General features: G+C 41.3%; 1 protein-coding gene across 2 annotated transcripts in view; it reads left to right on the forward strand.

Annotated features, from left to right (window-relative positions):
* The window catches only part of auh (AU RNA binding methylglutaconyl-CoA hydratase), a 50,075-nt gene extending 26,548 nt beyond the window's left edge, over positions 1-23,527 (forward strand). Inside the window, exons 7-10 of one of the 2 annotated variants that reach the window (XM_036976707.2) lie at positions 14,823-15,010; positions 18,581-18,631; positions 22,201-22,248; positions 22,678-23,527. In XM_036976707.2, coding sequence (XP_036832602.1) covers positions 14,823-15,010; positions 18,581-18,631; positions 22,201-22,248; positions 22,678-22,755 — 365 coding nt within the window. In that variant the 3' untranslated portion in view covers positions 22,756-23,527. Of the gene's footprint in view, positions 1-5,157; positions 5,356-14,822; positions 15,011-18,580; positions 18,632-22,200; positions 22,249-22,677 lie in introns of those variants that run through there. The other variant, XM_090233654.1, reaches the window with a different exon arrangement.
* Positions 23,528-24,461: the final 934 nt, after the last annotated feature.

Here is a 24,461-nt window from a genome sequence, read left to right on the forward strand (position 1 = left end):
TGGATAATACGACGTGGTTAATACGACGTGGTTAATACGACGTGGATAATACGACGTGGATAACTACGACGTGGATAATACGACGTGGATAAGACGACGTGGATAATACGACGTGGATAATACGACGTGGATAATACGATGTGGATAATAAGACGTTATAATTAATAAGATGTTGATAATATAGACATAATTAATAAGATGTTGATAATATAGACATTGGTAATGAGATAATAAGACGTTAATAAAGACGTTGCTAATATAGACGATAATAAGACGCTGTTAATAATACGCGGGTAATAAGACATGGGTAATAAGACGCGGTTTAATAAGACACGGTTAAAAAAAGACACGGTTAATAAGACGCTGTTAATAATACGTTGATAATAAAGACATTGATAATGAGAGGGTAAAGATATTGATAATGAGATAATAAAGACATTGATAATGAGATGGTAAAGATATTGATAATGAGATAATAAAGACATTGATATTAAAATAATAAGTGCCCTTGTCATCTGAGGGGATTTCCGAAATACTCAGGGAAGTGTGGTTCCTGTGCACTATTTGGCACCCTTTTCCCTATATAGTGCCTTACTTTTGACCAGAGCCCTATTAGAGTAAAAGTGTTGGTCACCAGTATGTTGGAAATATGGTGTCTTTTGGGATGCAGCCGTGTCCCGGGCAAACTTTTACCAACTATGACACACCTAAATTCTAAGAATACAGTATCCTTACACAGAATCTTGGCATGTTCTTTAATGAGAAAACCAGTTAGGATTTACGGGAAAAGAAATGAAAGCTCATTTGTTTGGCATGGCCATGACTAGGGATTTTCCAAATTTGTTTGCCTCATAGTCTGCTGGTTTCCAAGTGAGCTCTACGTGGATCAATGCATACCGTGCTTTGACTAAAGTCTGGACTGCAATGCCATCATTTTATGATTTCAATTAGTTTACAGCCTAGTAAACTAATTGACATTTTCGTTATGTGTCAGACTACCTGTCGCCATTGGCGTCGGCTAATTGGGATCCTGACAAATCTAATAACAAATAATAATAGAAAGTATTAATGCCTTCTTATTGTTTGGTAAGTATGTTGTGTCATACCAGAATTAGGCCTAATTCTGAAAGACTTTGATGCGTAATGAAGGTGTAATGAATCTTACGTAGTCCTTCTGTTTAAGTATTACTCAACTGTGAATGTTACAATCTTCATTTTATATCAACAGTGATTTCCTGTGATGATGGTGTTTGCATCAGCTCTGATTCTAAGAATTCAGGATGTGCTTTACTCCTCTCAGGATGTAGTGGTTGCCAGGATGCAAATTGGACAGAAAACATTCTACCTTGTTATTAATTTCTTGACATTGCCAAAGAAGCTTTTCTTTTATTTCAAAAAAAGGTAATTCACCATTTCTGAGAAATCTGAATTTCCTCTGTACTAATGACAACCTCATCCCCATTTAGTTTATTTTAGAAAGGGTGACCAAAAGGTTAGAGCGAGCAGCGAAAAATTGCTGCAGTGAAATATTTTAATACAGCTAGTTGTTCAAAGGGTTGTCTATTCAATTTGCCTTTCACACAGTTCCAATTTCGCTTTTTTGAAAGCACACTTAGTAACCGGGTTCAAAGTTTTCTGTAGAGATTTTTAAAAAGTGCACTTGGAAGTATTGTTCAAACCTGAGAATACTTATTCCCTTTTTCATTCCTTGTCATCTGGTACCTCTATGAAGACTGTGGTTGAATCCCAAATGGTCCCTATATAGTGCACTGCTTTTGACCCAGGAATAGAGTGCCATTTGGGATGCATATTTAATATATAAATACCAGACACCAATACTGAGAACATGGTGTTATGACATGTTTTGCTCCCAATCATAAAGTGTGCCAACATGTACCACGTGCTGTGAAGTGCAACATACTGTATCTGTGAAGTACCACATACTGTATCTATAAAGTACAACATACTGTATCTGTGAAGTACAACATACTGTATCTGTGAAGTACAACATACTGTATCTGTGAAGTACAACATACTGTATCTGTGAAGTACAACATACTGTATCTGTGAAGTACCACATACTGTATCTGTGAAGTACCACATACTGTATCTGTGAAGTACCACATAGTGTATCTGCATGACTCCACTGACCCAGTTCCAGGTCTCCTCATAACAGTCAGTGCTTGGCCCAGATCCTTTTAAAAGAGCCTCTTTGTCTCAGAAGTAGGCGTTTTTAATATCACAGGCCCATTATTAATGTCCAGCAACCCTGTGGGGATAACAGACAGGACATTATATAAGCATATCTAAAAGCACTGTATCAGGTAACTCAGTAGCATAGTGGCATGGGGTTTGCTCCCCCCCCCCCCCCCCTCCTCTTTGACCTACAGTAAACAGAGAGACAGTGTAGGAATATAAGTATTTGTTTGGTGCAGATAATAAAAAATGTTTCTCTTGTTTGTGAGCACGCTTCGGAACCATAGTTACGCATTTGCCACGGTCAGAGTTCAAAACTGGGCCAACTGAGATAGAACTCAATTGATGAACTGGATAATGGCAAATGTTGTCAACAGCAGTGTGAGCAGAAATGTTAACAAACCCAGGTTGAATGGAGCGCCTTGAAATAGGCTAGCACAGTAGAGCCCTGTTGCCTAGTGATGAGCAACGGTAACACAAGAAGTAGATCCCTGCCTGTAACTATATATATATATATATATATATCTCCCTATTTTTCCCCTGAACAAAGTTCCAAGCATGCGCCAAGGTACATGTTCGTGACATTGCTGCCAAGTCTCTCGCAAAGCATCCTGCTACAGTAAAGTAAGTTTTGTTTAGTAAGTTTTGTTTTAGTTCCACAGTTGCTGTCAACAAAAACATGGCCCCATGTAGGCAACACTTTATGTAGGCCACAAAGGAGGAATTCAGAGGTGAAATGTAGCCTAGATGTGTAAGTTTGTATTGCTCACTTTTAAATTATTATTATTATTTTATTTTTTTTACAGATTATGCTCATGAAAGTGATGGGTTATTGAAACCATTAATAAAGCATTAATCAAAGGAGTTACCGGAAGTTACCATGTGTTGTACCATGCTCTGTACAATTTGGAGTGTATTTTGTAATTTATTTAGAATGGTTTGCTTTCCAAAGCCATGTGGTTTTTGTTTTGTGTCTAATGAAATAGAGATCGCATTCTATTTACTTTTCAAGATTGCAATACAGCGATGTTTCTTGGGGGGGGGGGGGGGGGGGGTCAAAGTGGGGCTTGGGTGGTGGGCGTAGGGGGGACTTGGCTGTGGGTGTGAGCATGTGGAGAGAGCATTTTGAAGTTTTAAAGCCAAAAATTTAACACATTTTGCTTTTGGGCTTAGATTAAAAAAATATATATATAAAAAAATATATATTCTTCAATTCTACACATTTTGGCTGGGCTTGTGCTATCTGAGTGACTGAAACATTCTAACAAAATCACTGGGGGCCCCATGCCATGTCAAAAATACTTATTGTTAGTTTTCAAAGATCTTATTTAAAAATACACTGAGTGTACAAAACATTAAGAACACCTTCCTAATATTGAGTTGCACCCACTTTTGCTCAGAACAACCTCAATCTGTTGTGGCATGGACTCTACAAGCTGTCAAGCTTTCCACAGGGATGCTGGTCCATGTTGACCCCAATGCTTCCCACAAGTTGGCTGGATGTCCTTTGGATGGTGGACCATTGTTGATACACACAGGAAACTTTTAAGTGTGAAAAACTCAGCAGTGTTGCAGTTATTGACACACTCAAACTGGAGCGCCTGGCACCTACTACCATACCCCGTTCAAAGCCACTTAAATATTTAATCTTGCCCATTCACCCTCTGAATGGAACACGTACAGTGCATTCAGAAAGTATTCAGACCCCTTGACTTTTTCCACATTTTGATACTTTAGAGCCTTGTTCTAAAATGGATTAAATAGTTTTTTTCCCTCATCAATCTACACTCAATAGACCATAATGACAAAATAAAAACAACAGGTTTACATTTTGTTTTGCAAATGAATAAAAAAAAAAAAAATGAAATCACATTTACATAAGTATTCAGACCCCTTTACTCAGTACTTTGTTGAAGCACATTTGGCAGCGATTACAGCCTTGTGTCTTGTTGGGTATGACGCTGCAAGCTTGGCACACTTGTATTTGGCAATGTCGTTGAGTGGCCCAGCCAGAGCCCGGCCTTGAACCCGATCGATCATCTCTGGAGAGATCTGAAAATAGCTGTGCAGCGATGCTCCCCATCCCAAATTATTTTCAATGTTTTCTTGTTTTACCGTGTGGATATAGGCAGCTGAAAAAACACCCTTTTCTATGCAGAAAACCCACTGTCCGTGTACAAGAGGTTGACATTTATCCATGTCATGTGAATATGACTTTGTAATTTGTAGAGGCCCATCCTTTTATTTAACCGGGCAAGTCAGTTAAGAACAAATTCTTATTTACAATGACGGCCTTCCCTTTGCTAAACCCGTACGACGCTGGGCCAATTGTGCACCGTTCCTATGGGACTCCCAATCACGGCCGGATGTGATACAGCCTGGATTCGACTACAGGGACTGTAGTGACGCCTCGTGCACTGAGATGCAGTGACTTAGACCGCTGCGCCACTCGCAAGCTCTAATTGATTTATTATTCATTTTGATCTTGCTCAAATGCTAGCATACCCTTGCATCACTACTATGATATTTGAGACTACTACACCATTTGCTACAGTAACTTCCTGATTGATGGATTAACCTAGATATCTACTTTTACATTTCTGTGCTGTTTTTATGGTAACTCTTTACATTAAGGTCATCTTTAATGAGGGTTGTAAAGTCATTGTAAGTCATTTTATTAGACAGTTATATTTTAGTTAATAGTATAGGCTAGTATATAAATCATTAACAAACAGTTACGATTTAAGTCTTTGGTTCGAACTGTGTGATTTTGGTGCTTGCAAAATAAACTAATAAATCCTTCACAACCCCCTTAAAGGTTATCTTAATGCAAAATGTTAATGGTTTTTATTCGTTCATTAAACAGTTTGGTTTTGTTAATCCTGTCACATGACCTGGATTTGAACCTTTTTATTTAAAGCTTTTTCATCAAACTGTCCCATTTTTGTCTTTTTATGGTAGATGGTCCAGCACCATTATCCAGCACCAATATCCAGCACCCATATCCAGCACCATTATCCAGCACCAAACCTTCCAGCACCATTCTCAGATCATTTGCTTTCATTTTTGGTCTAATTCTCATTTCTGGAAAAGGCTGAAAACAACAATATTCCCATTGCATTTGGATAAATGAATCAAATAAAATGACGTACAACACTGTATTAACCTAATTGTGGTACCTTTTGTATCGAAAGGGACATCTATCATAACCCAGCTGTATTGTAATAGCCTTCCATACTACACACTGGTATCCTGAATGTATTCAAATCAAACTTTGTCACATGCGCCGAATACAACAAGTGTAGACTTTACCGTGAAATGCTTTACTGACAAGCCCTTAACCAACAGTGCTGTTCAAGAAGAAGAAAATATTTACCAAGTAGACTAAAATAAAAAATAACAATAACAAGGCTATATACAGGGGGCACCGGTGGTACAGGCTAGTTGAGGTAATCTGTACATGTAGTTGGGGTTGACTATGCATAGGTAACAAACAAACAGAGAGTAGTAGCAGTGTACAAAATGGAGGGGGGGGGGGTCAATGTAAACTGTCCGGTTGGCGATTTTATGAATTGTTCAGTCTTCTAGCTTTAGGGTAGAAGCTGTTGAGGAGCCTTTTGGTCCTAGACTTGGCGCTCCGGTACTGCTTGCCGTGTGGTAGCAGAGAGAACAGTCTATAATTTGGGTGACTGGAGTCTCTGACAATTTTATGGGCTTTATTATACCTCATTGTACCTTTTTTCATCTTGTTACACATACACACACCGCTTGCCTGTGGGGTCCACGTGAGTGACAGCAGAGCATACTGTGGTGACATCACTAGTCCACCCGCCCAGGTTGTTATTGTGGGTTAACTCGGTGTGTGTGAGTGTATAAAAGAAACGTCCCTTTTTCAGGACCCTGTCTTTCAAATAACTTCACAGATCTTCATTGTAAAGGGGTTTAAACACTGTTTCCCATGCTTGTTCAATGAACCATGAACAATTAATGTACATGCACCTGTGGAACTGTCGTTAAGACACTAACAGCTTACAGACGGTAGGCAATTAACGTCACAGTTATGAAAACTTAGGACATTAAAGAGGTCTTTCTACTGACTCTGAAAAACACCAAAAGAAAGATGCCCAGGGTCCCTGCTCATCTGTGTGAACGTGCCTTAGGCATGTGGCCAGGGCAATACATTGCATTGTCCTTACTGTGAGATACCTAAGAAAGCGCTACAGGGAGACAGGACGGACAGCTGATCGTCCTCGCAGTGACAGACCACCTGTAACAACACCTGCACAGGATCGGTACATCTGAACATCACACCTGCGGGACAGGTACAGGATGGCAACAACAACTGCCCGAGTTACACCAGGAATGCACAATCCCTCCATCAGTGCTTAGACTGTCCGCAATAGGCTGAGAGAGGCTGGACTGAGGGCTGTAGGCCTGTTGTAAGGCGTGTAGGTCTGAAGAGCCTGGATCTCAATCCCATTGAGCACATCTGGGACCTGTTGGATCGGAGGGTGAGGGCTAGGGCCATTCCCCCCGAAAATGTCCGGGAACTTGCAGGTGCCTTGGTGGAAGAGTGGGGTAACATCTCACAGCAAGAATGGGCAAATCTGGTGCAGTCCATGAGAAGGAGATGCACTGCAGCACTTAATGCAGCTGGTGGCCACACCAGATACTGACTGTTACTTTTGATTTTGACCCCCCCCCCCCCCCCCCCCCCCCCCCTTGTTCAGCGACACATTATTTCATTTCTGTTAGTCACATGTCTGTTTATGTCTCAGTTGTTGAATCTTGTTATGTTTTTACAAATATTTACACATGTTAAGTTTGCTGGAAAATAAACACAGTTGACAGTGAGAGGACATGTATTTTTTTGCTGAGTTTTTATATAGTGCGTGTTGTTCCCAGGGTGTCAGCCAGCCGACACCACTTCTGCCAGCTCCTCCTATAGCCTAGTTTATGTCTAAGGCTGTGTCTGTTTCCATAAGATACAACATTTTGATTAAGATTCATTTTTAAATAAGACTCTCGAGTGTCTCAGTGGTCTAAGCCACTGCATCTCAGTGCTAGAGGGGTCAGTACAGACCCTGGTTCAAACCGGCCGTGATTGAGAGTCCCATAGGGGCGGCACACAATTGGTCTGGGTTTGGCCGGGGTTGGCCGTCATTGTATATAAGAATTTGTTCTTAACTGACTTTCCTGGTTAAATAAATAAATACAAATAATACATCTAAATTTAATTTAGCATTTGACATTTGATTAAAAAAGTACTTTTGATATAGATATTGAAAAATGTCTTCTGTTATAGTATATATAGTATGTGATAAATCACATTAAGTCAATGTTGTTCTAACGTACTTTGTCAAGTATTGTGACGTGGAATCTATGTGGAAAATACATTGGATTTGCAAAAAAGTTTACAAATTATATCTCCAATTTAACCAAAAATGAAAGTTAAGGAATAGGATTAATTTGTATTTATTTTTTATTTTTATTTCAGCTTTATTTAACCAGGTAGGCTAGTTGAGAACAAGTTCTCATTTGCAACTGCGACTTGGCCAAGATAAAGCATAGCAGTGTGAACAGACAACACAGAGTTACACATGGAGTAAACAATTAACAAGTCAATAACACAGTAGAAAAAAAAGAGTCTATATACATTGTGTGCAAAAGGCATGAGGAGGTAGGCGAATAATTACAATTTTGCAGATTAACACTGGAGTGATAAATGATCAGATGGTCACGTACAGGTAGAGATATTGGTGTGCAAAAGAGCAGAAAAGTAAATAAATATAAACAGTATGGGGAGGTAGGTAAAATTGGGTGGGCTATTTACCGATAAACTATGTACAGCTGCAGCGATCGGTTAGCTGCTCAGATAGCAGATGTTTGAAGTTGGTGAGGGAGATAAAAGTCTCCAACTTCAGCGATTTTTGCAATTCGTTCCAGTCACAGGCAGTAGAGAACTAGAACGAAAGGCGGCCAAATGAGGTGTTGGCTTTAGGGATGATCAGTGAGATACACCTGCTGGAGCGCGTGCTACGGGTGGGTGTTGCCATCGTGACCAGTGAACTGAGATAAGGCGGAGCTTTACCTAGCATGGAATTGTAGATGACCTGGAGCCAGTGGGTCTGGCGACGAATATGTAGCGAGGGCCAGCCGACTAGAGCATACAGGTCGCAGTGGTGGGTGGTATAAGGTGCTTTAGTAACAAAACGGATGGCACTGTGATAAACTGCATCCAGTTTGCTGAGTAGAGTGTTGGAAGCTATTTTGTAGATTACATCGCCGAAGTCGAGGATCGGTAGGATAGTCAGTTTTACTAGGGTAAGTTTGGCGGCGTGAGTGAAGGAGGCTTTGTTGCGGAATAGAAAGCAGACTCTAGATTTGATTTTAGATTGGAGATGTTTGATATGAGTCTGGAAGGAGAGTTTACAGTCTAGCCAGACACCTAGGTACTTATAGATGTCCACATATTCTAGGTCGGAACCATCCAGGGTGGTGATGCTAGTCGGGCGTGCGGGTGCAGGCAGCGAACGGTTGAAAAGCATGCATTTGGTTTTACTAGCATTTAAGAGCAGTTGGAGGCCACGGAAGAAGTGTTGTATGGCATTGAAGCTCGTTTGGAGGTTAGATAGCACTGTGTCCAAGGACGGGCCGGAAGTATACAGAATGGTGTCGTCTGCGTAGAGGTGGATCAGGGAATCGCCCGCAGCAAGAGCAACATCATTGATATATACAGAGAAAAGAGTCTGCCCGAGAATTGAACCCTGTGGCACCCCCATAGAGACTGCCAGAGGACCGGACAGCATGCCCTCCGATTTGACACACTGAACTCTGTCTGCAAAGTAGTTGGTGAACCAGGCAAGGCAGTCATCAGAAAAACCGAGGCTACTGAGTCTGCCGATAAGAATATGGTGATTGACAGAGTCGAAAGCCTTGGCAAGGTCGATGAAGACGGCTGCACAGTACTGTCTTTTATCGATGGCGGTTATGATATCGTTTATTACCTTGAGCGTGGCTGAGGTGCACCCGTGACCGGCTCGGAAACCAGATTGCACAGCGGAGAAGGTACGGTGGGATTCGAGATGGTCAGTGACCTGTTTGTTGACTTGGCTTTCGAAGACCTTAGATAGGCAGGGCAGGATGGATATAGGTCTGTAACAGTTTGGGTCCAGGGTGTCTCCCCCTTTGAAGAGGGGCAGCTTTCCAATCCTTGGGGATCTCAGACGATATGAAAGAGAGGTTGAACAGGCTGGTAATAGGGGTTGCCACAATGGCGGCGGATAGTTTCAGAAATAGAGGGTCCAGATTGTCAAGCCCAGCTGATTTGTACGGGTCCAGGTTTTGCAGCTCTTTCAGAACATCTGCTATCTGGATTTGGGTAAAGGAGAACCAACCTGGAGAGGCTTGGGCGAGTAGCTGCGGGGGTGGGGGGGCGGAGCTGTTGGCCGAGGTTAAGCCAGTAGCTCTGATGAAACTATCCGAGGAGTTTTGTTATTCAACCCCAAAATGTGTAACTCATCCATGGCCACATTTTGAGGTTATTGTAACTACAAGAGTTTTATTATGTAATCATACAAAGTCTTCACAATGTTGATAATCTGTGGAGAATCTCACTTGCACAATATACATTTAAAGTAACCCGAACTATAATCCAGGTCATTTGGTTCTGCTGTTATATGTGGTAACACATTATGTTGTTTTTTAAAAACAGACATTGTATTTCACATTTTAACTTTGTTTTGCTTTTAAATGGATGAATACGCAGTGATAACACCTTAAGATGACAACTAAACCAAAACCATTGTTTTTCTATTGGAATTTGGTTGTGCTTTTAGATGGTTGAAAGCATAGTGATAACACATTGGGAATTCAACAAACTTTTTGTAATTCGGTACTCAGCAGAGCTAAGGTCCGTTCCAGCAAGATTTCAGTTATTGAGGTATTTCACTATGTTACACTTGACGAATTGTCTGGTCATTTCAATCCTGAATTGACCCCAACCTTCTGTGGTAAACAGCAACATTGTACTAGACATAAGTCTATAGTGCTGGCTATTGGGAAGGGTTAATGTTGCGATTCTAGGAGCCTCATTTCTGCAGAAAGTGTCTTGACTCCTCACAAAGCTGTCACGAGTCCTCTTCAGCACCGACCTTGAACCTTTCTTTGAAGCCAAAATGCATTTTCACTTCACTTCGTTTGCTGTCCGGCTCACTGATTTCAAACACACGCCCCTAAAGGCAGCTCCTTGACATGATAGCACTGTGCAACACTATTTGCACTACATCATACTTTCTCAAGGCATGTCAAGACACTAACTGTAGCTTTTCCCCATTGTGCAATGTTTACGGTTCAGGCAATGGTTAAGCAATGAGAAAATTGACCAACCGCCATGAGGAAAATGGCATTGTGACAATGATTTCTCAGAAGTTGTTGCACCATTTTCCCCCTGGTGTATTTAAACTTAGTTACACAATGTTATGCAACGCTACGAGGTCAAGCCACAGAAGTTACCAGAATTGTGTGGTTAATAATGTAAGTGACGAGTGACACAACGATTCCATGTAACATCTTATCTCTCATCTGCCTTTTTCTTCACTTGTGTGTTTGTCAAGGATGTCTTGAATATGTTGTCTGAGAATTTGCAGTGCACTATCTTGCACTCTGTAGAATGGGTAAACAATAGCTACATTTTTTGGGCTAATCAAAATGTTTAGCCTTCAAAGTTCTGTTATTATGTTATGTTGTGCTATTTTAAGCTAACTGTTATGAGTTGATGAAGCAAGTAAGAAATTAGGCAATCCAAAGCAAAGAGATGGAGACAGAGACACAGAGAAAACAGTCCAAAGAGATGTAGACAGAGACACAGTCCAAAGAGATGTAGACAGAGACACAGAGAACACAGTCCAAAGAGATGTAGACAGAGACACAGAGAACACAGTCCAAAGAGATGTAGACAGAGACACAGAGAACACAGTCCAAAGAGATGGAGACAGAGACACAGAGAAAACAGTCCAAAGAGATGTAGACAGAGACACAGAGAACACAGTCCAAAGAGATGTAGACAGAGACACAGAGAAAACAGTCCAAAGAGATGGAGACAGAGACACAGAGAACACAGTCCAAAGAGATGTAGACAGAGACACAGAGAAAACAGTCCAAAGAGATGTAGACAGAGACACAGAGAAAACAGTCCAAAGAGATGTAGACAGAGACACAGAGAACACAGTCCAAAGAGATGTAGACAGAGACACAGAGAACACAGTCCAAAGAGATGTAGACAGAGACACAGAGAAAACAGCAATTGGCAACAAATGAGTGTTTGTCATTGCGCCATCAGGGTTCTGTGATAATTCATGCAGGCTCCTCCACGGGTAAACACTTTCCCATCCAAGTTCTTGTGTAAGAGTTGAGCAACAAGGACCGCTTCAAACCAACAAAAACAGATGGCATTTATTTACATACGAATGTCTGGAACAGCTACATTCTACATTCTACCTTGTGTATAGTTTACCTGTAATTTATAGAAATATACAATAATAATAATAATATGTAACTTTTTAGTGATGTCCCTTATTTTTTCCGCGTTATCATTTTGTCTTAGTCGACACAACGTGGGCTGTAGCAGCTGTCAGAATGATAACACAACTAACAGAGAATACTGTTGTCACCACCACTCCTCTGCCCTGTTCGATCAGCTCAACCTGATCAATTCAGAATGACTGAATACGTGTGAGCATCCTGTCCGGGAGGTGAGAATGTGTCTGTGATCACTGTCAACATACTGATAATACACGCTGCTAATTAAGTGACTGACCCATATTCACTCTAAGCCCTATATTACCAAGGAATTACACTGCCGTTTGTTTAAAAGGTCTTGTTTTATTTTCCTCCGGACTATGTGCATTGCATTGTTTGTATGTAAATGTTTCATTTCCTGTAGAAATGCATCCGGACTGAGGTTATTACCTTGGTGAGCAATGCCAAGAGCAATATAATCACCATTCTAGTCTGATAGGGAAGTTAGTCATAGTGTTAGTGTTAACTAACCTCCAGACGAGCTTCAATGCCATACAACACTCCTTCCGTGGCCTCCAACTGCCTTTTAAATGCTAGTAAAACTAAATGCATGCTCTTCAACCGATTGTTGCCCGCACCTGCCCGCCCGACTAGCATCAGTACTCTGGATGGAGAATTTGTGGACATCTACAAATACCTAGGTGTCTGGTTAGACTGTAAACTCTCCTTTCAAACTCACATCTCCAATCCAAAATTAAATCTAGAATCGGCTTCCTATTTCGCAACAAAACCTCCTTCACTCATGCTGCCAAACATACCCTCGTAAAACTGACCATCCTACCGATCCTTTTCTTTGGCGATGTCATTTACAAAATAGCCTCCAACACTCTACTCAGCAAACTGGATGTAGTCTATCACAGTGCCATCCATTTTGTCACCAAAGCCCCATATACTAACCACCACTGCGACCTGTATGCTCTCGTTGGCTGGCCCTCGCTTCATATTCGTCGCCAAACACACTGGCTCCAGGTCATCTATAAGTCTTTGCTAGGTAAAGCCCCGCCTGATCTCAGCTCACTGGTCACCATAGCAACACCCACCCATAGCACGAGCTCCAGCAGGTATATTTCACTGGTCATCCCCAAAGCCAACACTTAATTTGGCCGCCTTTCCTTCCAGTTCTCTGCTGCCAATGACTCAAAGGAATTGCAAAAATCACTGAAGTTGGAGTCTTATATCTCCCTCACTAACTTTAAGCATCAGCTGTCAGAGCAGCTCACCGTACCTGTACACAGCCAATCTGTAAATAGCCCACCCAAACTACCTCATCCCCATATTGTTATTTATCTTCTTGCTCTTTTGCCCACCAGTATCTCTACTTGCACATCATCTTCTGCACATCTATTACTACAGTGTTAATGCTAAATTGTAATCATTTTTGCCTCTATGGACTATTTATTGTCTTACCTCCCTACTCTTCTACATTTGCACACACTGTACATAGATTTTTATATTGTGTTATTGACTGTACATTTGTTTATGTGTAACTCCGTGTTGTTGTTGCTTTGCTTTGCTTTATCTTGGCCAGGTCACAGTTGTAATTGATAACTTGTTCTCTACTGGCCTACCTGGTTAAATAAAGGTGAAATAAATAAATACACATTTCAGGAAAGCTATCTACTTTAGCATTTTTAAGAGAAGCCCAATAAAAAGCACATTGCTGTTTATCTCAAATTTCTCCCTTTTTTTGTACCCCTCATTTAGTTCACCTGCTAGATATTTGATGCATCTAGATCTAGGCTTGACATAACTGCTGCCAAGTGCATCACAGCTCCTGCAAGATGAGGTTACTGTATATTCAGGTGGTGAAAAGCCAAGACCTTCTTTGTCTTTGTATTTCACCTTCCAGATATGTGACTTCCACAGACGGAGTGAGGTAATTGCTTGCCCTGAATGAGAAAGGTCAGGATTTACAGTGTCCTTTCAACAAGGAAGAAATTTAGTCACTACTGTACATGTTTTCCACCCCAAAAGATACAGAGAAGTGGAGTATTATAGAATGTTTAACCACGATCCACAGTCCAGTACATCACAGTCCAGTACATCACAGTCCAGTACATTACAGTCCAGTACATCACAGTCCAGTACATCACAGTCCAGTACATTACAGTCCAGTACATTACAGTCCAGTACATTACAGTCCAGTACATTACAGTCCAGTACATTACAGTCCAGTACATCACAGTCCAGTACGTCACAGCCCAGGAGGTCACAGCCCGGGAGGAACGTGCTATGACCCACAGCATTGTTCAAACACTGCTTTTCATCCTTATGTCATTTGTGGGGAATATTCCTTGTCAAATCATCACAATAAACTCAACTGAAAACTTCAACAAAGATGCACTGTAGACCAGGGGTCTCCTCTCCAGCTCCAAAGGTCCTGGACAGCTTCACAGAGTGCGCAGGCTTTCATTCTATGATTGGTTAATGTTTTAAATCAGGTGTGTTAGTGTTGTAGACTGTCTTTGGTTGTTATAAACCATGAATAATCCTACATGTATGAATAAAAACAGCCAGCTCTCACAAATAGAATTATAGCTCATATTTTGTTCTGTTTCAGCAGGCTAGCCATATTTATTCATTAACATAATGTTACTCACTGTAGTGTTTGATCTCTTCTCTTATTTCACCTCCTCTTCCTTCTCCTCCCCCTCCACCCCCCCTTCCTCCTCCACAACCTCCTCTTCTTTCTCTTCCTCCTCCACTTCCTTCTCCTCCACCCCCTCTTCTTCCTCCACTTCCTTCTCCTCCACCTCCTCTTCTTCCTTCTCCTCCTCCTCCACCCCCTCCTCCACTTCCTTCTCCTCCACCCCCTCTTTTTCCTCCACTTCATTCTCCTCCACCCCCTCTTCTTCCTTCTCCTCCTCCTCCACCCCCTCCTCCACTTCCTTCTCCTCCACCCCCTCTTCTTCCTTCTCCTCACCCCCTCTTCTTCCTTCTCCTCCACCCCCTCCTCTTCCTTCTCCTTCACCTCCTCCACTTCCTCCTCCTCCACTTCCTTCTCCTCCACCCCCTCCTCTTCCTTCTCCTTCACCTCCTCCATCCAGGTGGTACCCAGCGACTACCCAGGGCCATCGGGGTAGCCCTGGCTAAGGAGCTGATCTTTGCGGCGCGGGCGATTGACGGAACGGAGGCGAAGAGACTGGGCCTGGTCAGCCATGCCGTGGAGCAGAACAAGAGCGGAGATGCCGCCTACCTCAGAGCGCTGGACCTGGCCCGCGAGTTCAACCCAAATGTGAGTATATGATAAAGCATGTACGTACAGTGCATTCAGAAAGTATTCAAACCCCTTGACATTTTCCACATTTCGTTAACTTACAGCCTTATTCTAAAATTGATTAAAAAAATGTTTTTCTTCCTCCTCAATCTACACACAATACACCATAATGACAAAGCAAAAAACAGCTTTTTAGAAATGTTTGCAAATGTATTAAAAATACTACATTTAAATATCACATTTACATAAGTATTCAGACCCTTTACTCAGTACTTTGTTGAAGCACCTTTAGCTTCTTGGGTATGACACTACAAGCTTGGCACACCTGTATTTGGGGAGTTTCTTCCATTCTTCTCTGCAGATCCTCTCAAGCTCTGTCAGGTTGGATGGGGAGCGTCACTGCACAGCTATTTTCAGGTCTCTCCAGAGATGTTCGATCAGGTTCAAGTCCAGCCTCTGGCTGGGCCACTCAAGGACATTCAGAGACTTGTCCCGAAGCCACTACGACGTAGTCTTGGCTGTGTACTTAGGGTTGTTGTCCTGTTGGAAGGTGAACATTCGCACCAGTCTAAGGTCCTGGGGGCTCCGGATTAGGTTTTCATCAAGGATCTCTCTGTACTTTGCTCCGTTCATCTTTCCCTCGATCCTGACTAGTCTCCCAGTCCCTGCTGCTGAAAACATCCCCACAGCATGATGCTGCCACCACCATGCTTCACTGTAGGGTTTCCTCCAGACGTGACGCTTGGCATTCAGGCCATAGAGTTCAATCTTGGTTTCATCAGACCAGATTGTATCTCATGTTCTAAGAGTCCTTTAGGTGCCTTTTGGCAACCTCCAAGCGGGCTGTCATGTGCCTTTTACTGAGGACTGGCTTCCGTCTGACCACTCTACCATAAAGGCCTGATTGGTGGAGTGCTGCAAAGATGGTTGGCCTTCTGGAAGGTTCTCCCATCTCCACAGAGGAACTCTGGAGCTCTGTCAGAGTGACCATCGGGTTCTTGGTCACCTCCCTTACCGAGGCTCTTCTCCCCCCGATTGCTCCACCGGTCAGCCAGCTCTAGGAAGTGTCTTGGTGTTTCCAAACTTCCATTTAATAAGAATGATAAAGGTGACTGTGTGTTCTTGGGGACCTTCAATGCTGCAGAAATGTTTGGTACCCGTCCCCAGATCTGTGGCTTGACACAATCCTGTCTCGGAGCTCTACAGACAATTCCTTCAACCTCATGGCTTGCTTTTTGCTCTGACATGCACTGTCAACTGTGGAACCTTATATAGACAGGTGTGTGGCTTTACAAATCATGTCCAATCAATTGAATTTACACAGGTGGACTCCAATCAAGTTGTAGAAACATCTCAAGGATGATCAATGGAAACAGGATGCACCTGAGCTAAATTTTGAGTCTCATAGCAAAGGGTCTGAATACTTATGTAAATAAGGTATCAGTTTTTTATTTTGTATAAATTTGCACAAAAAAATGTAAACCTTTTATCACTAGGTCATTATGGGGTACTGTGTGTAGATTGATGAGGGGGAAAGTATTTGATCCATTTTAGAATAAGGCTGTAACGTAACAAAATGTGGGGAAAGTCAAGGGGTCTGAATACTTGACGAATGCTCTGTACATTGTACACTGTACAAACCAGAGTAAGCAGGGATGTTATTACACATTGGCTGTGTCTGAAATCGTGTCCCCTTACTTGATTATCAGCTGTGTCTAAAAATGTAATTTTCTTTCTCAATTTGTGCAGCGAATTCATACTAGATTTAAAAAATGAAATTACTTTTACATCCTGGCATATAAAGTGTACTAAATGTTTGGAAATTTCACATAATATAAAACGTTTTATTTTTGCATACCCAATCAGCGTACTCTTTACGAGTATGGGTGTTCCGACATGGCCGTTGACTCTGTGGTTTCCCTGAAATCAAACCTGTTCTCAGATTCTCCGAATAGGCTGCTACACTGAATGATTTGGAGTGTAGCACACAGTCGTGATGTATCAACTTCTTAGAAATAACACCTGAGCGAATGCAGATGTTGTACCTTTTATGTACGGATTAGATTTCTAGTGACCTGCAAAATTATACCGGGGAACCACCTGTTATATAGACTCAGGGTAGACACAACAACCATTGTTATCTTGTTATGGCTGAAATCCCGTTAACGGGATCGATTTGACAACAGCCAGTGAAAGTGCATGTCGCCAAATTCAAACAACAGAAATCTCATAATTAAAATTCCTCAAACATACAAGTATTATACACCGTTTTAAAGATAAACTTGTTGTTAATCCCACACAGTGTCCGATTTCAAAAAGGCTTTACGACGAAAGCATACCATGCGATTATGTTAAGTCAACGCCTAGTCACAAAAATCACAGCCATTTTTCCAGCCAAAGAGAGAAGTCACAAAAAGCAGAAATAGAGATACAATTAATCACTAACCTTTGATGATCTTCATCAGATGGCACTCATAGGACTTCATGTTACACAATACATGTATGTTTTGTTCGATAAAGTTCATATTTATATCCAAAAATCTAAGTTTACATTGGCGCGTTATGTTCAGTAATGTTTTGCTTCCAAAACACCCAGTGATTTTGCAGAAAGCCACATCAATTTACAGAAATACTCATCATAAACGTTGATGAAAGATACACATGTTATGCATATAATTAAAGATATACTTCTCCTTAATGCAATCGCTGTGTCAGATTTCAAAAAAGTTTTACGGCAAAAGTACACCATGCAATAATCTGAGTACAGCGCTCAGCCACAAAAACAAGCCATACAGATACCCGCCATGTTGTGGAGTCAGTAAAAGTCAGAAATAGCATTATAAATATTAACTTACCTTTGATGATCTTCATTGGAATGCACTCCCAGGAATTCCAGTTCCACAAAAAAAATTGTTTTGTTCGTTAAAGTCCATTATTTATGTCCAAATACCTCCTTTTTGTTTGCGCGTTTAGTCCAGTAATCCAAAATGCACAAGGCGCGAGCACTAGGTCCAGACGAAAAGTATAAAAAGTTCTATTACAGTTCGTAGAAACATGTCAAACGATGTATAGAATAAATCTTTAGATGTTTTTATCATAAATCATCAATAATGTTTCAACCTGACAATTCCTTTGTCTTTAGAAATGAAAAGGAGCGGAGCTCTTACTCACGCGTGACTAAACTAATGGCTTTCTTCCAGACCCCTCATTCAAACAACTCTTATTCGCTCCCCCTTCATAGTAGAAGCCTGAAACAATGTTCTAAAGACCAAAACTACAAACCTCAGATTTCCCACATCCTGGTTGGATTTTTCTCAGGTTTTTACCTACCATTTGAGCTCTGTTATACTCACAGACAGACTGTCTCACTCACAGACTGTCATTCAGACAGTTTTAGAAACTTCAGAGTGTTTTCTATCCAAATCTACTAATAATATGCATATCTTAGCTTCTGGGCATGAGTAGCAGGCAGTTTACTCTGGGCACGCTTTTCATCCGAAGGTGGAAATGGCGCCTCCCAGCCATAAGAAGTTATTTACATGTACTTTTGACCCTAAACAAACTATTGTTTTGCTTTGATCTCTTCAGGGTCCCATTGCAATTAGGATGGCAAAGTTGGCAATCAACCAGGGCATAGAGGTAAGACTCATACATACCGGTACTTCTTCCATCTCTGTAATAAGTGATCAAATGTCCCCAAATTCAGTTTTCAGTCAACATACTGGTCTCAAGTACAGTATTTTATAATTTGACCAAATCTGTTCATATGTTTATTATTGAATGGTTAGAGCACAGGTTAAGTCATTTTGATGTTCTAAGCAGACCTGGGTTCAAATCATATTTGAAATTGACCCCTTAGGAATTACCTTTTAAGGATGACCTCTTGTGTCTAGTAATAGTATTTGGGAATGACCTCAGGTCTAAGTAATAGTATTTGGGAATGATCTCCTAGGTCTAGTAATAGTATTTGGGTATGGCCTCAGGTCTAAGTAATAGTATTTGGGAATGATCTCCTAGGTCTAGTAATAGTATTTGGGAATGATCTCCTAGGTCTAGTAATAGTATTTGGGAATGATCTCCTAGGTCTAGTAATAGTATTTGGGAATGATCTCCTAGGTCTAGTAATAGTATTTGGGAATGATCTCCTAGGTCTAGTAATAGTATTTGGGAATGAGCTCCTAGGTCTAGTAATAGTATTTGGGAATGACCTCAGGTCTAAGTAATAGTATTTGGGAATGATCTCCTAGGTCTAGTAATAGTATTTGGGAATGATCTCCTAGGTCTAGTAATAGTATTTGGGAATGATCTCCTAGGTCTAGTAATAGTATTTGGGAATGATCTCCTAGGTCTAGTAATAGTATTTGGGAATGATCTCCTAGGTCTAGTAATAGTATTTGGGAATGATCTCCTAGGTCTAGTAATAGTATTTGGGAATGAGCTCCTAGGTCTAGTAATAGTATTTGGGTATGGCCTCAGGTCTAAGTAATAGTATTTGGGAATGATCTCCTAGGTCTAAGTAATAGTATTTGGGAATGATCTCCTAGGTCTAGTAATAGTATTTGGGAATGATCTCCTAGGTCTAGTAATAGTATTTGGGAAAGATCTCCTAGGTCTAGTAATAGTATTTGGGAATGAGCTCCTAGGTCTAGTAATAGTATTTGGGCCTCTTGGGTCTTGCTGCATTTAGGGATCGGTGCCACAAAGCATGGTGGAGGATTGAAGTAAGCATCTGATTCAGTATTCAGTGAGTCAGCTCACTTGCCAAAGGGATCCATGTCACATCTGAAGGCCGTCAGAGAAACCTGAGAGAATCTGTTGAGTGACTTCGTTATCCCAGAGGCCAATGGTCACAACTGACACATAAATCGCACTTTCTGACAGGTGCTGTGTCATTTGTAGACAGCCTGTTCTACCATGTTAATGTATCATAGGCTACACAAACTGCAAATATCCATATTGGGGCCAACTTTGACAAATGGTCAAATCACACGCAAGATCAGCCTGGTTTCATGTAGTTTTCTCGGGTTATATGAATACAGGTCAACAGCTGGCCCACTTGAAAGATGCACATTTTTAAACAGAGAGAAATTCTTCTGTGCATTCCTTTATAAAATTGCTCAACAACGATCTCTTTAAATGTAGGTTATTTTCTAAAGGAGAGTATGTTACAGGAGATATTTCTGGTTCAGTTAAATGTCAAGGTAACCAATGAAAGTAGGTTTCTCCTCTCTCTGTGCCGTCAAGGAAAATAAATGCTGCCCCTAATTCTGTATAATTCAACCTTTTAAGGTGTGAATTTGGAATGGGTCTTGATCTAGGTAGGTTTGTTAAAGTTGGTGAACATTTTACCAATGCACAGACATATGCTCAATACAGATATAGGATCGTCATTTGAGCCAGTTTGCGACGGCTAGAAAAGAATCCTACAGCAACAGGAAATGTCAATTATTATGTGGATTATACACTGAACAAAACTATTAACACAACTTCAAACATTTTACTGAGTTACAGTTCATAAAAGGAAATCAGTCAATTTAAATAAATTCATTAGGCTCTAATCTATGGATTTCACATAAATGGGAATACAGATATGCATCTGTTGGTCACAGATACCTTTTTAAAAAGTAGGGGCGTTGATGAAAAAAAACATTCAGCACCTGGTGTGACCACCATTTGCCTCCTGCAGCGCGACATGTCTCTTTCGCATACAGTTGATCAGGCTGTTGATTGTGGCCTGTGGAATACTGTCCCACTCCTCTTCAATGGCTGTGCAAAGTTACTGGATATTTGCGGGAACTGGTACACGCTGTCGTACATGTCGATCCAGAGCATCCCAAACATGCTCAATGGGTGACATGTCTGGTGAATATACAGGCCATGGAAGAACTGGTACATTTTCAGCTTCCAGGAATTGTGTACAGATTCTTGCGACATGGGGCTCTGCATTATCATGCTGCAACATGAAGTGATGGCGGTGGATGAATGGCACAACAATGGGCCTCAGGATCTCGTCATGGTATCTCTCTGCATTCAAATTGCAAGCGATAAAATGCAATTGTGTTCATTGTCCATAGCTTATGCCTGCCCATACCATAACCCCACCATGGGGCACTCTCTTCACAACATTGACATCAGCAAACCGCTCACCCACACGACACCGTACACGCGGTCTGCCATCTGTGCGGTACAATTGAAACCTCCAATCATCCGTGTAGAGAACACTTCTCCAGTGTGCCAGTGGCCATCATAGATGAGCATTTGGTGATGTCGACGAGCTCGCAGATGAGTTTCCTTGACAATTTGTGCAGTAATTATTCGGTTGTGCAAACCCACAGTTTCATCAGCTGTCCGGGTGACTGGTCTGAGACGATTCCGCAGGTGAAGAAGCCGGATGTGGAGGTCCTGGGCTGGCGTGGTTACACGTGGTCTGCGTTTGCGAGACTGGTTGGACGTACTGCCAAATGATCTAATACGACGTTGGAGGCGGCTTATGGTAGAGAAATTAACATTAAATTCTCTGGCAACAGCTCTGGTGGATATTCCTGCAGTCAGCATGCCAATTGCACACTCCCTCAAAACTTCTGTGGCATTGTGTTGTTTGACAAAACCGCACATTTTAGTGGCCTTTTATTGTCCCCAGCACAAGGTGCACCTGTGTAGTGATCATGCTTTTTAATCAGCTTCTTGATATGCCACACCTGTCAGGTGGATGGATTATCTTGGCAAAGGGGAAATGCTCACTAACAGGGATGTAAACAAATTTGAGAGAAATAAGCTTTTTATGCGTATGGAAAATTTCAGGGATCTTTTATTTCAGCTCATGAAACATATGACCAAGGCTTTACCATTTGCGTTTATGTTTTTGTTCAGTTTAATTAATGAACATTTTTGTAGGTGTTGATGCATTTTCCATAAGGGAAAATCAAGTCTGAAATTTCAGTGGAAATTACAAACGAGAGAAGCCTTTTTAAAACTCAAATAATACACTACAAGTTTTACATTTCCATTGCAGGAATGTTCTTCTGCAACAGGGTGATAAAATTAAGATGCTACATCTGTAGTTTCGATCCTGTAGGAATGACAGGAAACGATGAAACAAGGAAACCACATAGCTGGTCAAGAATAAAGATGGTAGAAAATAGCTATTTTATACGGTTTATATTGCTGCATATGTTTGTTATTTTCTCTAATATCTTGATATTTTTCAGGTGGATTTAAATACGGGATTAGCAATTGAAGAAGCATGCTATGCCCAGGTACGTCTAGTCATGAACAAGAACTTCAATTCCACAACCCTTCTGTTAAATAGCCCAAATACTGTTAAATAGCCTATATTCTGTTAAATAGTCCATATTCTGTTAAATAGCCTATATTCTGTTAAATAGCCCAGATGCTGTAGATTTATGACGCTTATTTTTCTGCTAGAACTATTTAGAATGTACACTTCTTTTTATATGCAGTTCACATACAACGATGCCACGATTTTGTCAAGGTTAGATAGTGTCTATTGACATAGTGTACCTCTTCCACCTGCTGCATATCTACGCTCACTTTGGACACCACTTTGAACAGTCTTCAGTTGTACATCAAACAACTCACACAGTATGACGCATAAAACAACAACCACCATCGCTCGCAGGATCACTCAAAATAGAACATATATGTTGTTGTCTTTCGTTTCCAAGGTGATTCCGACGAAAGACAGGCTGGAGGGACTGGCTGCGTTCAAGGAGAAGAGGCCTCCTCGCTTCAAGGGAGAGTAAACGCCACCCTGGGCCAATCAAGGTGGAGTAAACGTTCACCCTGGGCCAATCAAGGGAGAGTAAACGTTCACCCTGGGCCTATCAAGGTGGAGTAAACGCCACCCTGGGCCAATCAAGAGCAATCGCAAATGGCTACCTTCAGTTCTCCTCCTTTCACTGCTTCTGTCAGATTCCCATAAGATGGCAATATAGGCAGTACCATCCTCTCTATAACTGGAGTGGGGTGTCCTAACCGAGACGTGAGATGTCACATAAAAGTACTGTATCCGGACAGAGATAGAAGTTAGGGAGAGAACAACTTTACAGCTGATTTAATAACCAGAACTGCTAATCTGCATGATGACTTTATTTTTTTCAGTTTCTAATGTCATGAGTTGCCTTTCCTTGTTGTCGTGCCCAACATGTGGTCTGTCTGCTGTATGTTAACATCATCGAGTGTTTGTTCCTCAGTGATTCAGAAGATCAGAATAATTAAGAATTTGCAAATATGATGAGATGAGATTGGATCCTTAATATTACGCAGAAAAGAATAGTCCCCGAAATTCCCTATTTATTTGACGAGCGTGTGGTCGTCAGCGCATCCAATCCATTTTCTAATTACATTTCATGATATCAGGCAGGCTAACAGCAAATCACATGATAAAAGCCATGCACTTCCCAAGTTCGCTGTGTTTTCTAATGTTTGAATGTTAGAGAAAAAGGATCTGTTCCTAGATCACAGAGGAAACCTTTGTAGAGCTATCACAATAAAGTTCTGTCTCAAACTCTGTCACCTGTCTATGCTTCTCGTCTCATGTTTTGAAGCTACACATGACATACTGTAGTGTAAAAAGACCTTCTGCCAACCTTGGATCTAAACCCAGTTTCTTGACACCAAATGATTATCAATGTATTGATGTTTCATGACCTTTCACCCTAAGAGAAACTCTCTCATGAGAACAAGTCAGTAGTTTATGAAATGTACTGTTTAAATGCTTTCGGCCTTTTCCATGAAAAATTATCGGAGAATGGCTTTTCATAATATATATTTTTTTAACTAGGCAACTAAGTTAACTAAGAACAAATTCTTATTTTCAATGACGGCCTAGGAACTGCCTGTTCAGGGGCAGAACAACAGATTTGTACCTTGTCAGCTCAGGGGTTTGAACTTGCAACCTTCCGGTTACTAGTCCAACGCTCTAACCACTAGGCTACCCTGCCGCCCCATAAATTTCACTCTGAATGCATTTCAAAGGAAGTGGCTAAGTGGTTAAACATTAGTAGACCTTTCCTGAGATTATTTTATTTTTCTTGTGGGAAGGTTAATCTCATACTTCTAACAGTCAGTTGCAAAAACATTAGCATTTGGGCTGAAGGTTAGCCAATTTGTCTGCTTGAGGACATAGTTTCCTCAGGGCTGAAGGTTAGCCAATTTGTCTGCTTGAGGACATAGTTTCCTCAGGGCTGAAGGTTAGCCAATTTGTCTGCTTGAGGACATAGTTTCCTCTTGGCTGAAGGTTAGGCAATTTGTCTGCTTGAGGACATAGTTTCCTCAGGGCTGAAGGTTAGCCAATTTGTCTGCTTGAGGACATAGTTTCCTCAGGGCTGAAGGTTAGCCAATTTGTCTGCTTGAGGACATAGTTTCCTCAGGGCTGAAGGTTAGCCAATTTGTCTGCTTGAGGACATAGTTTCCTCAGGGCTGAAGTTAGCCAATTTGTCTGCTTGAG

The sequence above is a fragment of the Oncorhynchus mykiss genome, chromosome 5, assembly GCF_057628025.1.
Source record: "Oncorhynchus mykiss isolate SJ-2025 chromosome 5, ASM5762802v1, whole genome shotgun sequence".
Lineage (NCBI taxonomy): Eukaryota > Metazoa > Chordata > Actinopteri > Salmoniformes > Salmonidae > Oncorhynchus > Oncorhynchus mykiss.